The 16,122-nt window shown below is 40.4% G+C and overlaps 1 protein-coding gene across 1 annotated transcript in view; it reads left to right on the top strand.

Moving 5' to 3' along the window:
* The first annotated feature begins 1,345 nt into the window (after nt 1-1,345).
* Nucleotides 1,346-16,122, top strand: part of LOC131962695 (kalirin-like) — a 55,336-nt gene continuing 40,559 nt past the window's right edge. The window contains exons 1-16 of the mRNA XM_059327692.1: nt 1,346-1,453; nt 1,574-1,766; nt 2,620-2,843; nt 2,937-3,261; nt 4,710-4,832; nt 6,526-6,717; nt 8,870-9,001; nt 9,575-9,703; nt 9,785-9,877; nt 9,984-10,106; nt 11,505-11,621; nt 12,338-12,412; nt 12,819-12,941; nt 13,041-13,093; nt 15,270-15,417; nt 15,492-15,688. Coding sequence (XP_059183675.1) covers nt 1,614-1,766; nt 2,620-2,843; nt 2,937-3,261; nt 4,710-4,832; nt 6,526-6,717; nt 8,870-9,001; nt 9,575-9,703; nt 9,785-9,877; nt 9,984-10,106; nt 11,505-11,621; nt 12,338-12,412; nt 12,819-12,941; nt 13,041-13,093; nt 15,270-15,417; nt 15,492-15,688 — 2,207 coding nt within the window. The 5' untranslated portion in view covers nt 1,346-1,453; nt 1,574-1,613. The remainder of the gene's footprint in view (nt 1,454-1,573; nt 1,767-2,619; nt 2,844-2,936; nt 3,262-4,709; nt 4,833-6,525; nt 6,718-8,869; nt 9,002-9,574; nt 9,704-9,784; nt 9,878-9,983; nt 10,107-11,504; nt 11,622-12,337; nt 12,413-12,818; nt 12,942-13,040; nt 13,094-15,269; nt 15,418-15,491; nt 15,689-16,122) is intronic.

The following is a 16,122-nucleotide window of genomic DNA, read 5'->3' as shown; positions in this document are numbered from 1 at the left end:
CACACACACACACACACACTGACTGAGCTGCAGGAGTCAGCTTTTTAATTGAAATGTCTGTCAGCTGCTCTTTCTGAAGCCCGATTGGCTCGTTTGGTGGATGGGTGGAAGTAGTTTGACGTCGTTTGCTGCTGGGCTTTTTCTAACTTTAAATATTAATATTGCAAATAGTGAAACTAGTCAATATCAGGAAGAAAGCAGAGGGACTCTGCAGTTTAATTAGCCACATTAGCAGCAGCACAGTACTGCTGACTGAAGTATAACTGCTGCTCATTACTGCAGTACTACTACCACCAAATATAGTAGACTAAAAAAATTAAACATAAGATTTTATTTTGTAAGCCTGGCAGCAAAAGTTGCCAAACATTTGCCGTCAAATAACAGTAAACAACAAGTTATTTAATGGATAATTAATAAAAAATAGGGAAAATATACATGAAATATCTCTATTTAAAATATATATGCATCTGTAGAATGACTAAAGGTTTATTTTACTTTAATGCCACAGTGTCGCAACTTTTGCTGCAGTTTACTTTTTTTTTACAATTTCTTTTTATATTTTTTTTACATTAAATTTAAATTTTTACTGTAAGAAAATAGAAAGTTGCCTTCAACTTTATTTTGTGAGTCTTATTTTATCTTTGTTTGTTTGTTTGTTTGTTTGTTTGTTTTTTACCTAGAATTCACTGTAATTTAAAATTAAAAGACCATTAGGCCATCGAATAACCATGTAAAAAAATCTATATTGTCCCATTATATAAATTTACAGATTTCAACATCCATTTTATGATTTATATTTGTAATAAAAGTAATGTACCCTTCTCATGGTATTTGTACTTAATGTAGGAAAAACAAGAAAACCCTGGAAAATTTAATTTCTGGAAATGAACTCTTTTTGTTGTGGTAGGTCTGTCACTATAACACATCTTGCTGGATGATAAATTGTCCCAGAATACTAATAATACTTTTGACTTTTTTTTAATGACTTAAACTGATTTTCTCGTATATTGACTCTTTCTTTCTAATTTCGTCAAATTTTCTCATAGTTTTCATTAATTTTCTCATAATTTTGACAGATTATTTTTCATATTTTGGTTTATATTTGACGTATAACTGCAGCTTTAGTTGAGAAACACTGACAAACACAGCCACCTTGTAACAGATGATGTGTTCCACCTCTCAGGTTCTGGTAAAGCAGAGTGTGTTCGGGCGGTCGACGTCCTGACGGTGCTCAGAGAGAAAGTGGCCTTCGTGTCAGGTAATATAAAACACACACCTGCAGGTTTTAGTTCCAGTTTGGACCTGATGTGAACCAGTTTACCTGACTGTGTTTTACAGGTGGACGGGATAAACGCGGTGGACCAATCCTGACATTCCCCGCCAGGACCAACCATGATCGAATAAAACAGGAAGACCTCAGCCGATTGGTCACTTACCTGGCGACCATTCCCAGGTTAGAGCCTCACTGTCTACCTGTATCAGTACCAGTACACTGTCCATGTATACATAATTATCTGTCCACCTGTCTCCATCTCAACCCGTCTGTCTGTCTATCTGTCCGTCTGTCTGTCAGCGAGGACGTGCGTGCTCGTGGCTTCACGGTGGTGGTGGACATGCGTGGCAGTAAGTGGGACAGCGTAAAGCCGGTTCTACGGACACTGCAGGAGTCGTTTTCCTCAAACATCCACACAGCGCTGCTCATCAAACCAGACACCTTCTGGCAGAAACACAAGACCAACCTGGGCAGCGCCAAGCTCAGCTTTGAGGTACTACTGTAGTACTAAAACTGTTAACTATAGTACTACTACTGCTAACTGAAGTACTCAAGTACTATTCAGTGAAAACCTTCAACTACTGCTAACTGACTTACCAGCAATACAGGGGGTCATCCCTATATTCCCCTGGTCCTATGTTCCCCGGGTCCTATGTTCCCCTCTTTGTATGAGACTGGTCTGTTACTTTTTCCACCATTACTGCCAAATTCCATGGCAAATAGGCCTAACCTAATCCTAACCCTAACCTAACCCTAACCCTAACCCTAAAAGGAAATAGCTAAGCCTTGATGCAAGAGAATATGATTAGGGTGGGAATATACAGACATGAGTAATCCTAGATTTAATAAGCAAAAAAATGAACTGCAAAGTAACCAGAAAGTTGCTGCTGTGCAAATTTTTGGGCTGCTTGAGCTAAGGTGGGTCATACAATGGTAGGCCAGCTGACATAGGAACATAGGACCCTGCTGACATAGGAACATAGGACCCTTTTTCTGGAAAAGAAAAAGGTTGCTAACTGTTGATAACTTGAGTGCTACTACTGTTGCTAACGGAAGTACTACTGTTACTCACTAAAGCACTTCTGCTGATAACTAATGTATTATTAATACTGCTAATGGAAATGCTGCTTCTGCTGCTAACTTAAGTACTGCTGATACTCACTAAAGTACTGCTGCTGCTAACTAAAGTACTGCTACTGCTAACTGAAGTACTGCTACTGCTAACTAAAGCACTGCTACTGCTAACTAAGATACTGCTGATACTCACTAAAGTACAGCAGCTGCTCTCTAAAGTACTGCTACTGCTAACTAAAGTACTGCTGCTAACTGAAGTACTGTCTCTTCAGACCAGCCTGGTGTCGGTGGAGGGTCTGTCTCGGCTTGTCGACCCCTCTCAGCTGACCGCTGACCTCGGCGGCTCCCTGGAGTACGACCATGTGGAATGGACCGAGCTGCGTCTGGGTCTGGAGGAGTTTACGGGGGCCGCCACACAGCTGCTGGCCCAACTGGAGCAGCTGGAGGCCGGGCTGAACCGCATACCGGAGCCCCAGGATGTCGATGAGGCCCGCAAGTGAGTTATTGAGTGTGATTTTTTTTTTTTTTTTTTTTTTTCTTTTTTCTACTAAGATATTTTTGTTTATGGAACAATTATTTATTCCTCCAGACTTTTGGAGGAACACGGTCGTCTCCGTAACACCATTGCCACGGCACCAGTTGACGCCCTTGAGCGAGAGGGGAGGAGCTTGCTCCAGCGCATGCGTCTAGGCCCCTCCCATGGCGACACCGCTACCGAAGGCGGCGGTGGCGGTGGAAGTCACGGCAGCTGGCTGTCAGGTGGGGCGGACTTCCAGAGTGTTGCGCCCAAGGTTTCCTCTCTGCTGGACCGGCAGCAGGCAGCTCGCAGTCACCTGCTGCAGAGTTGGAGCGACAGGAAGTTGCACCTGGACCAGGCGCTGCAGCTGCACCTGTTCGAGCAGGATGCCACCAAGGTGAGGCTCACAAGTCCTGATTCACCTGATTCTCCTGTAACAGGTCAGTCCGAACCATAAAGAGACTCCAACTAACTCCATGCTGAAATGCCAGAAAAATGGATTACTACTGCTGCTAACTGAAGTAAGACTGCTGATAACTATAATACTACTGCTGCTAACTGAAGTAAGACTGCTGATAACTATAATACTACTGCTGCTAACTGAAGTAAGACTGCTGATAACTATAATACTGCTGCTGCTAACTGAAGTAAGACTGCTGATAACTATAATACTACTGCTGCTAACTGAAGTAAGACTGCTGATAACTATAATACTACTGCTGCTAATTAAAGTAAGACATCTGATAACTATAATACTACTGCTGCTAATTAAAGTAAGACATCTGATAACTATAATTCTACTGCTGCTAATTGAAGTAAGACTTCTGATAACTATAATACTACTGCTGCTAACTGAAGTAAGACTGCTGATAACTATAATTCTACTGCTTCTAACTGAAGTAAGACTGCTGATAACTATAATTCTACTGCTGCTAACTGAAGTTAGACTTCTGATAACTATAATACTACTGCTGCTAACTGAAGTAAGACTGCTGATAACTATAATACCGCTGCTGCTAATTGAAGTAAGACTGCTGATAACTATAATACTACTGCTGCTAACTGAAGTAAGACTTCTGATAACTATAATACCGCTGCTGCTAATTGAAGTAAGACTGCTGATAACTATAATTCTACTGATGCTAACTGAAGTAAGACTGCTGATAACTATAATTCTACTGCTGCTAACTGAAGTAAGACTGCTGATAACTATAATACCGCTGCTGCTAACTGAAGTAAGACTTCTGATAACTATAATACCGCTGCTGCTAATAGAAGTAAGACTGCTGATAACTATAATACTGCTGCTGCTAATTGAAGTAAGACTTCTGATAACTATAATACTGCTGCTGCTAACTGAAGTAAGACTGCTGATAACTATAATTCTACTGCTGCTAACTGAAGTAAGACTGTTGATAACTATAATACTGCTGCTGCTAATTGAAGTAAGACTGCTGATAACTATAATACTACTGCTGCTAACTGAAGTAAGACTTCTGATAACTATAATATCGCTGCTGCTAATAGAAGTAAGACTGCTGATAACTATAATACTGCTGCTGCTAACTGAAGTAAGACTTCTGATAACTATAATACCGCTGCTGCTAATTAAAATAAGACTTCTGATAACTATAATTCTACTGCTGCTAACTGAAGTAAGACTGCTGATAACTATAATTCTACTGCTGCTAACTGAAGTAAGACTGCTGATAACTATAATACCGCTGCTGCTAACTGAAGTAAGACTTCTGATAATTATAATACTGCTGCTGCTAATTGAAGTACTATTCCTTCTCACTGAGTCTTCTTCTGTCTTGTCTCTGTTTGTGCGTCTCTGTGTCTCAGATGTCGGAGTGGATCGCTCACAGTAAGGAGCTGTTTGTTCAGAGTCTGTCCGAGGTCGGGCAGAACCACCAGCACGCCATTGACCTCCAGACGCAACACCAGCACTTCACCGCCAACTGCATGGTCCGTGTGTGTATGTGTGTGTGTGTGTGTGTGTCCGTATCCCATTTCACACTGAATTTTTAGCTAAAGTGCCATAACAAGCTCTGCTGTCATTTTGCCTAAGGACATTAGTACTGATTCCGCAACAGCGAAATTGGCGTCCATTCACATTGCAATCCGACATGATGGAACAAAGTTTTAAGAGATGGTTGTACAATATGTGACGGCAGCAGCGAGTGCATTCTAAACAGTAATGGCGGGAGAACTGCCCGTCGTGCTGTTTTACGCCGTAGAGATACTACAAGCTCAAGCTAAATTGTTTTACATTTTGCTGAACATGATTCAATTACTTTTTGTTGATATGGTCCACTCTCTTGGTCAAAGAAACAACGTATGTCGCATGTTTTCTGCCTTACCACCCGTTACACATTCCAGTTTTTCTCAGTCGCTTTGGTGCATTTCTCACATCAATATTAACATTTTCACAACAGTTAGTTCAACCTCCACAACAGTTACTCATTTGTGCTCATCATAGTAGCAGTTTCTCATTCCTTACAACAAATTACAAATGCTTTTGGACAGTCATCAAGTGCTTTCATACAACTCTGCTGTTTTAAAACATTATCATTGCTTATGTCATGTCAGTCAAAATGAACTATACTTGTGAATGCTAGTTGTCAAAAACTGTCAAGCAAATTTTATAAAAAAATTTGAAATCATTATTTTTTACTGAAAATGTCTCCAGAATTAAATACATTTCTCTCAAGTGAAGCTCAGCTTTCACTGATGAGAAGGCTGTGTAAAGCATTAGTTGAACCAATGATAAGCCACTTCTCTATAATCACTCAGAGCTGAATCCATAAACCATAAACACTTTACAACATATATGAACCATCAGGACATAGTGAGGACCATTTCTATAATACTGTGACACTGGACTGTCACAGCTCTGTCCAAAGGGACGTCATGTTTGTGGTAAATCAGGGTGTTTTTTTTCTTTTGCACAATGCTGTAAACAAATTAGAATTGCAAAGAGCATATGCAATAAAAATATGAAACATACATATCCAGTGTGTTGTACTCAGTTACCTCACTAAATACAGTAATGTGTAACTTTACTGTAGTTTTCAAATAGCTGTGCAAATACAATATAGTGCTGTCTGGAGCATTTTAAGGTAATTTCACCAAGATCTGACTCTTTAGCATTGAAAACATTTCCAGAGTAAAGTGTCATAATGAAAACATGACAGAGACATTTGACTATCTTGTTCATAAACATGGTGTCAGGACTTTTCGTCTTGATGACACTGACACTTTCATTGACATGAATACTTGCTTTTGAGGAATGAGCTCTGATCCATTTAGAGCAAGTGACACGCTTTTACAGGTTATCAACTAGGTTTTACAGTTTGTACTAATCGTTTTGAGAAATGTATTAATTGTTGTGCAAATGTTAATGGTGATGTGAGAGATGCACCAAAGTGACTGAGACAAACTGTAATCCCGTCTCCAACAGTCTCACCAATTTAACGCCTCTTTCTAAAGGCGGTACAGAGCCGGGATCACTTGAACCCCCCGTTACGCCTCTGGCACGTTCAGACGGAAGGCGTCAGAGACGTAAATATCACGGCTTGAAGCGGCGGTCCGAAAGGAGCTATTGTGTGTGTGTGTGTGTGTGTGTGTTAATGGGGTCTCTCCGTGTGCCTGCCCTCAGAATGGCAGTGTAAACGTGGACAGCGTGGTCACTGTGGCAGCGAGGCTGGCCGAGGCCGGTCACTACGGGGCGGAGAGGATCGCCATGGTGTCGTCACATCTACAGGAGGACTGGAAGTCCCTGACCACGGCGCTGGAGGAACGCAGCAACACACTCGCCATGGCAACAGGCTTCCACCAGGGGGCGGAGCAGGTGACTATTCACCAACACACCTGTCTGTCTACACCTGACTGTTTACCTGTCTCACTACCGACCTGTCTGTCTCACCTGTCCACCTGACTGTTTAATTGTCTCACAACAAACCTACCTGTCTCACTGGTCCACTTCACTATTTACCTGTCTCACTACAAACCTGACTGTCTCACTGGTCCACTTCACTATTTACCTGTCTCACTACCAACCTGACTGTCTCACTGGTCCACTTCACTATTTACCTGTCTCACTACCAACCTGTCTGTCCCACTGGTCCACTTCACTATTTACCTGTCTCACTACCAACCTGTCTGTCCCACTGGTCCACTTCACTATTTACCTGTCTCACTACCAACCTGTCTGTCTCACTGGTCCACTTCACTATTTACCTGTCTCACTACCAACCTGACTGTCTCACTGGTCCACTTCGCTATTTACCTGTCTCACTACCAACCTGTCTGTCCCACTGGTCCACTTCACTATTTACCTGTCTCACTACCAACCTGTCTGTGTCACTGGTCCAATTCACTATTTACCTGTCTCACTGCCAACCTGCCTGTCTCACCGATCCAATTCACTATTTACCTGTCTCACTACCAACCTGTCTGTCTCACCTGTCCACCTGACTGTTTTATTTCACTACCAACCTGTCTGTCTCACCGGTCCACTTCACTATTTACCTGTCTCACTACCAACCTGTCTGTCTCATCGGTCCACTTCAATGTTTACCTGTCTCACTACCAGCCTGTCTGTCTCACCTGTCCACCTGACTGTTTACCTGTCTCACTATCGACCTACCTGTCTCACCTGTCCACCTGACTGTTTACCTGTCTCACTTCCCACCTGCTTGTCTCACCTGTCCATCTGACTGTTTACCTATCTCACTTCCGACCTGCCAGTCTCACTGGTCCACTTCACTATTTACCTGTCTCACTACCAACCTGTCTGTCTCACCTGTCCATCTGACTATTTACCTGTCTTACTATTTACCTGTCTGTCTCACCTGTCCATCTGACTGTTTACCTGTCTCACTATTAACCTGTCTGTCTCACCTGTCCATCTGACTATTTACCTGTCTTACTATTTACCTGTCTGTCTCACCTGTCCATCTGACTGTATACCTGTCTCACTTCCAATCTGCCTGTCTCACCGGTCCATTTCACTATTTACCTGTCTCACTACCAACCTGTATGTCTAACCTGTCTACGTGACTGTTTACCTGTCACAATTGACCTGCCTGTCTCACCGGTCCACCTGACTGTTTACCTGTCTCACCTGTCCACCTGCCTGTCTCACCTGTCCACCTGCCTGTCTCACCTATCCACCTGACTGCTTACCTGTCTCACTACCATCCTGCCTGTCTCACCTGTCCACCTGACTGTTTACCTGTCTCACCGGTCAACTTCACTATTTACCTGTCTCACTACCAACCTGTCTGTCTCACCTGTCTATCTGACTGTTACTGTTACTGACTTATGTTTGCATATTTTGTCAAATTTGAATAATTATGACATTTCACCATAAATTAAACTGCCTCCCAATATTGTCTAATTTTCAATTAGTTTTTACAAATCTAGTTTTCTGACAATTTCACTTTAATTAATAATCTTTAATTCACCTTTTTTCTCACTATTTTTTACACATTTTCTGATAATTGTAACAAATTTTCTGATAATTTTGACTCCTTTTATCATTTGGATTTATCTTGCACGCAAAATTTTGAGCCCTTTTTTTTGCAGAATTCTGTTGAATTTTCTTGCACTTTTGACTAATTTTCACATAGTTTTGACTAGTTTTTCTGACCATATTGATTCATTTTCTAATCATTTTGAAAAATTTTCTGAACTTTGACAAAAATTCAATTATTATTATTATTATTATTTTTTTTTTACAGATTTTTCACAATTTCAACAAATTTTCTCACAAATCTGCCTGATATTCACATAATAATCACTCACTTTCATGTCATGCTAATTCTTTCAATTCATTCAATTAATTGTTTCATACTTTTGACTTGTTTTCTGTCACCTGTCAATGTCTACCTGTCGCTCTACTTTTTTACATGTTTAACTTTTATCAATCTACCTGTATTTGTGTGTCTACCTGTCCACCGTACCTGTCTGTCTCTCTACCTGTCTGTGTGTTGGTCCAGTTCCTGCACAGAGTGGAGGGTTGGGTTCAGGCGTGCTCTGAAGGTTTGCTGCCGTCTGCCACGGCAGAGCTGGAAGCTGCCACCAAGAAACATCAGGACCTGAACGAGGAGATCTCTGCCAACTACACACAGGTACCTGTCTGTCTGTCTGTCTGTCTGTCTGTCTGTCTCTCTCTCTCTACACCCATCTATCTGTCAGTCTGACTCAATACCTGTCTCGATACCTGTCTGTCTGTTTCAACTCCTGTTTGTCTCTACACCAATCTGTCTGTCTGTCTGTCTGTCTGTCTGTCTGACTCAATACCTGTCTGTCTGACTCAATACATGTCTGTCTGTTTCAACACCTGTTTGTCTGTCTGTCTGTCTGATTTAATACCTGTCTATCTGTCTCTGTCGGTCTGTCTCTGTCGGTCTGTCTCAACGCCCCGTCCGTCTGTCTGTCAGTCCTTCTTTCTATCTATCTGTCACTCTCTAAGTCTGTCTGTCTGTCTGTCGGTCTTAAAAACTTTCTGTCTGCCTCAAAACCAGTCTGTCTGTCTGTCTGTCTGTCTGTCGGTCTTAAAATATTTCGGTCTGACTCAATGCCTATCAGTCTGTCTCAACACCTGTCTATCTGTCTCTCTCTACACCTGTCTGTCTTAACACCTGTCTGTCTATCTGTACACCTGTCTGTCTGACTGACCACCTGCACCTGTCTGTCTGCAGGTCAGTGAGAGCGGTAAAGCCTTATTGGACGTCCTCCAGCGTTGCCCGGCGAGCGACTCCGAAGACTCCAAACCAGACTTCACTGCTGCCACGCACGGCATCATGGGAGTTCTGCACCAGGTCATGCAGGTAAGGCTCACCTCAACATGTCTCACACCTGACAGACAGAAAGACAGACAGGTGGACTGAGTCTCTTTTTTTCTTTTGCAGGGTCACCATGAGGTGGAGGGGGCGTGGCAGCATCGTAAGCTCCGCCTCCACCAGCGTCTGCAGCTGTGTGTGTTTCAACAGGATGTTAGACAGGTACAGACTGAGATTTATATTCTCATTTTATTCCAGCCTGTTATGGAGTCATAGAGGTACCACACAACTACCTGTCTGTCTCTCTCTCCACCTGTCTGTCTCTCAGGTGTTGGACTGGGTGGAGCAGCATGGTGAGGTTTTCCTGAACAAACACAGCGGTGTGGGGAAGTCTTTGCACCGAGCGCGAGCGCTGCAGAAACGCCATGACGACTTCCAGCAGGTTGCACAGGTACAAACACAAACCACAGTCAGTACATTTTCATTTTCATTTCATTTAACCTTTATTTATTCAGGGAGAGCCAATTGAGAGCAAGCTCTCTTTTTCAATGGCGCCCTGATTACAGCACAAATACAATTCAACACAATACATATCCATAATAATATACACTCAACAGAAGCACATAATGAATTCAACAAGCATGTGTACATTCAGAAATCATAAGATCAAGAAGAATGTATTTAAAATGATTAAAATGAATTGTATTAAGTGGTTTAAGGACAGAGGGAGAAGCATGCATATAAATAATGTCACCATAATCTAAAACGGATAGAAATGTAGCATGCACTATCTGCCTTCTACAGTGCTGAGGAAGGCAGGATTTATTTCTATAAAAGAATGCCAATAGAGGCTTCAGCTTCTTTAAAAGTTCTGCAACATATAATTTAACATCCAACCAAATACCCAAGTACTTATAACAAGAAACACTTTCCAAGGGAGTCCCATGCTCTGCATCGAGAGTGAACTTATTTAAGTCAACAGTACGTTTCTTTGTAAAAATCAGGTACTTTGATTTTCCTAGATTTAGAACCAATTTTAGGTTAGACAGAGTTCTTTGGATAATGCAGAAATCATCACCACAATTATTTAGAGCTTGTTCAACAGATGGAGCAAAAGAATATATGATTGAATCATCAGCATACAGATGAATTAAGCTATTTGTGACACCACAATTAAAATCATTGATATAAATAGAAAAAAGCAGAGGTCCTAAAACCGAACCCTGCGGTACCCCTTTGTATATGTTGTGATATAAAACCATCTCCAGTCACAGCTTGGGATCGATCAGATATTTACATAACACTTAACATGTTGACCAATTTTCTCATAATTTCGAATCTATTTTCTCATTATTTTGACCTTAGTCTCATATTGGTTCAATATCTCACTTTTGACTTATTTCGCCATAATATTAACTTTACAACTACTTTACTATTATTTTTATTTATTGTTTTATGTCACTCCAATGACTCTACAAAATCTTGTCCAATTTAATATTAATGTCAAAATAAAAAAAATTGGAAGCCTTGTTTCAACAAAAGACATAAATTTGGTTTTAACTTAATATCTAATAACTATTTTAATCGTTTACATTATTTTCTCATAATTTTTTAATTTTCTCCCACAATTTTGATTGAATATCTCACAAATTTGACAGATTTTGGAATATTTAGTTTTGATTTTGGAATTCTCCAATTTTCTAAAGTTGTTGGCCCTTTAAAATGTGATGTTGAATAATAAGAATCTCTTCAAAGACAATAGGTTCTTCCCACTTTCAGAGCTAGGGACTGTTGGGCCCTTGGCTTTTCCTAATGGCTGAATGGATATGTGTGCTTGTGTGTGTGTCAGAACACTTACACTAATGCAGAGAAGCTTCTGGAAGCAGCAGATCAGCTGGCTCAGTCTGGAGAGTGTGAGGAAGAGGAGATCTACCAGGCAGCCCGAGACCTGGAGCTCCGCATGCAGGTAAACACACAGAAAAAACATCAATCAGTACACAGGGAAGACTTTTATTCTGAAGGAGCTGCAGGAAGTATTGAGTTTGCTTTACGTTAAAATGATATATTAATGTGTTGGTCTTGAGTTGCTGTAAAAGGTGAAAAAGAAATTGTTAATAATTTTTTTCAACACGTCCTAAAACCAGTCTATTGTCATGGGGTCCTTTTTGACTCCTGAGGACCATGGGTGTGATTTTTTTTACTTTTTTTGCTGTCATCTAAAAATGAACAATGTTTTCAAAACATTAGTTTCACTAAAAGTTGACATAACCTACTCTGTGCATTCCCATCAAAAACATTTTTTTCCACTGTAACTATTGAAAAAAATATTCAGGTTTTATTACTTTTTTTCTCTTGAAATGAGGCCTAATTTTGTATTATATAAAATTGACCAATAATAATAATAAAAAATGAAAATGATATATCAATTTGTTGGTCATGAGTTTCCTTAAAAAGTGAAAAAAAAAAAGTTGGTAATTATTTTTTTTACATGTTGTAAAAACAGTCTTGTGTCATGGGGTCCTTTTGGACCCCTGAGGACCATGGGTTACACAAGGGTTAAAACCAGAAGAAAAAACATTTAAAACCAGAATAAAACCAGTTAAAACCAGTTAAAACCACAATGTGTGTGTGTGTGTGTGTGTGTGTGTGTGTGTGTGTGTGTGTGTGTGTGTGTGTGTGAAGGCGTTCATACAGAAAGTTGAACAGAGAAAGCTGCTGCTGGACCTCGCTGTGTCTTTCTACACACACACCAAGGAGGTAACACACACAAATATTCATATAGAAATACTGTAATGATAATAATGCACTATAGTATACTAAGGCTGGGCGATATATCGATATAAAAAAATATATCGATACATTTTTAAATGTGATATGGAATTAGACCATATCGCATATATCAATATAGTTCAATCTTTTTTTTTTATTCTTTTCTCATAAATATTTATTTCAGAAAAAGATTGACCTATTTTATTTCATAGGCTATTTTTATTGAAGATATTTTTTTATTTAAATGTGCACTTTATGGAGCTTTGATTTTTTTACATACCGTATATCGATATTCAGCCTAAATATATCTGGATATGACTTTTGGTCCATATCGCCCAGCCCTATAGTATGCTGTGATATGATAATAATAACAATAATGTTTTCTCCTGCTCAGCTGTCAGTGTGGATGGAGGGCCTCCAGAAGCAGCTCTCCTCAGATCTGTGTGTTTGTCCGGAGACGGTTGAGGCTCTTCAGGCTCTGATCAGCCAGCAGCAGCAGCAGCAGGCCAACACGCAGGTACCTGCTGACGCAGTCATAACAACCTAACGCCCCACTGACCTCTGACCCCTCCCCTCTAACCCCCGCACTAACCCTAACTCTAACCCTGACCCACAGGAAGCTGCGATGAGTGTCATCCGAGAAGGAGAAGACCTCATCCTGCAACTCAGGTACACACAGAGTGTTAGGGTGCGTTTGATTCATGCCTCAGGGCAGCTCAGAGGCCGGTGTGGAGCTGGTGCATGTTATCATTGTGGGTGCGTTTGTTTTAGTCCTTTAGAAGCTTAGAGGCTTGTGTGATTTATGTATTCTGTGTTGGTGCGTTTTTCTTTTGTAGTTTGGGTGCATTTCTTTTCTAGTTTGTGTAAAGTATTGGGTTTATTATTTAAAGTTTGGGTGCATTTCTTTTCTAGTTTGTGCAGAAGCTGTGTGTGCATTCCTTTTGCAGTTTGGGTGCATTTCTTTTGGTACATATAGTTTGAGTGAATTTATTTTTTGGATTGTACAGAATGTGTGGGTGAATTTTTTGTAGTTTGTGTGTGTTTGATTTGTAGTTTTTGCAGAACGCATGGGTGCATTTCTTTTCTAGTTTGTGTAAAATATTGGGTTTAATATTTAAAGTTTGGGTACATTTCTTTTCTAGTTTATGTAAAGTATTGGGTATATTATTTAAAGTTTGGGCGCATTTCTCTTCTAGTTTGTGTAAAATATTGGGTATATTATTTAAAGTTTGGGTGCATTTCTCTTCTTGTTCGTGTAAAATATTGGGTCTAGTATTTAAAGTTTGGGTGCATTTCTTTTCTAGTTTGTGTAAAGTATTGGGTTTATTATTTAAAGTTTGGGCGCATTTCTTTTCTAGTTTGTGCAGAAGCTGTGTGTGCTTTCCTTTTGCAGTTTGGGTGCATTTCTTTTGGTGCATATAGTTTGAGTGAGTTCATTTTTTGGGTTGTGTAGAATGTGTGGGTGAATTTTTTGTAGTTTGGGTGCGTTTGTTTTGTAGTTTTTGCAGAATGTGTGAGTGCATTTCTTTCTAGATTGAGTGCATTTCTTTTCTACTTTTTCCAAAATGTCTGGGTGTGTTTCTTTTCCACCTTTGCACAATGTGTGGGTGCCTTTGTTTCTAGAATGGGTGCGTTTGTTTTAGTTCTTAAGGCAGCTCAGCAGCCTGTCTGATTTATGTATTCTGTGTTAGTGCATTTGTTTTGTAGGTTGTGCAAAAACTGTGGGTGCGTTTATTTTCTACTTTTTGCAAAATGTGCTATTTTTTTTTTTTTTTAAGTTTGGGTGTGTTTGTTTTTTAGCTTTACACAATGTGTGGATGCATTTCTTTTGAGATTGTGTGCGTAAGTTTAAGTCCTCAAGGCAGCTCAGTGACCCATTTCATTTATAAATTCTGTGTTGGTGCATTTGGTGCTTTTCTTTTCCATTTTTTGCAAAAGTTGTGGATGTGTTTGTTTCCTAGTTTTTGTAATATATTGGGTTTATTTTAAAAAATTATTTTAAAATTATTATTATTATTTTAATTTTATTTTAAAAAAATGTAGGTGCTTTCCTTTCCTTTTTGGAAAAGTGTATTCGTTTTGTAGTTTGGGTGTGTTTGTTTTTTGGTTTGTGTAAAATGTATGGGTGCTTTTTGTTGTCTGGGTGTGTTTGTTTTGTAGTTTGGGTGTGTTTGTTTTTTGGTTTGTGTAAAATTTGTGGATGCCTTTCTTTTATATTTTTTGCGAAGTGTGTTGGTGCGATTGTTTTGTAGTTTGTGCAAAACCTGTGGGTGATTTTTTTGTAGTTTGAGCTTGTTTGTGTTTTGTAGTTTTTTTGCAGACTGCGTGGATGTGTTTGTTTTCTATCTTTGCACAATGTGTTAATGCATTTGGATCTATATTGGGTGCATTTGTTTTGTTGTTTGTGTAGAATGTGTGGGCGCATTTTTTTTTCAAATTTGTGAAGATTTTAAGGTGCGTTTGTTATGTAGTTTGGATAACCTGCGGTCTTATTGCTGATTTGTACATTCTTAATGGGTGTGTTTGTTCCGTCATTGATGTTGCCCATGTGGGTGCTTTTGTTATAACATTTGTATTATCTGTGTGGGGGTATTATCTTTGTCATTTCTTTTTTTGTGTGGGTGCGCTTATTTTCAGTTTTGTTTTCTAGCTAGTATAATCTGTGTGGGTGCGTTTGTTTTACTGTTCGGCGCAGCCTGTGTGGAGTTTTTTTTAATCAAAACTGTGTGGGTCTGTTTGATTTCTTCTTTATATAACCTATGTGGGTGAGTTTGATATCTCGTTCATTAAGTCCATTTCGTTGTTTTTTTGGTATGTTTAACCATTTTAGGTGCGTTTGTTTCAGGCCTCAAGGCAGCTCGGTGGCCCATGTGGAGACAGTGCTGCAGCAGCTGGAGGAGTCTCACGTTCAGCTGGAGGAACTGTTCCACCAAAGGAAGATCCGACTGGATGTTTACCTGCAGCTGCGCATCCTGCAGCAGTGCACTCTGGAGGTACGCAGATTGTTGTTTATTCATCATTTTGTGTTAAACATCTGTCCCTAAACGTCCCTGTATGCGTTTCCTAGGTGACGGGGGAAATGGACGCGTGGAAGCAGGACCTTCAGAAACAGTCCCAGGACTTCTCCGCGGAGAAGCTCGCAGCCCCACGGCTCAACGACGCCAACCAGGACAAGCTAGCACCGGAGAAGTTAGCACTAGGCCAGTCGCGGCTGGTTGAGGCTAGCCCCGAGGTGCTAACGCTAGCACAGCAGCGCATCCACAGGTCAGTGCTCTGACATCATCAGGACTTGCTGGGCTCTGACCGGGTGATAAATCCATTGATTGGTTGGTTGGCTGGTTTGTTGGTTGGTTGGTTGATTGCTTTGGTTGGTTGGTTGGTTGGTTGGTTGGTTGGTTGGTTGGTTGGTTGGTTGATTGCTTTGGTTGGTTGGTTGGTTGGTTGATTGTTTGGTTGATTGGTTGGTTGGTTGGTTGGTTGATTGCTTGGTTGGTTGGTTGGTTGGTTGGTTGGTTGATTGCTTGGTTGGTTGGTTGGTTAGTTAATTGATTGGTTGGTTGGTTCATTGCTTGGTTGGTTGGTTCATTGCTTGATAGATTGGTTGGATGGTTTGTTGGTTGGTTGGTTGATTGCTTTGGTTGGTTGGTTGATTGGTTGGTTGGTTAATTGCTTGGTTGGTTGGTTTATTGCTTGATTGC

Source organism: Centropristis striata, chromosome 24, assembly GCF_030273125.1.
Source record: "Centropristis striata isolate RG_2023a ecotype Rhode Island chromosome 24, C.striata_1.0, whole genome shotgun sequence".
NCBI lineage: Eukaryota > Metazoa > Chordata > Actinopteri > Perciformes > Serranidae > Centropristis > Centropristis striata.
This window is presented reverse-complemented; position numbering and strand designations above follow the sequence as displayed.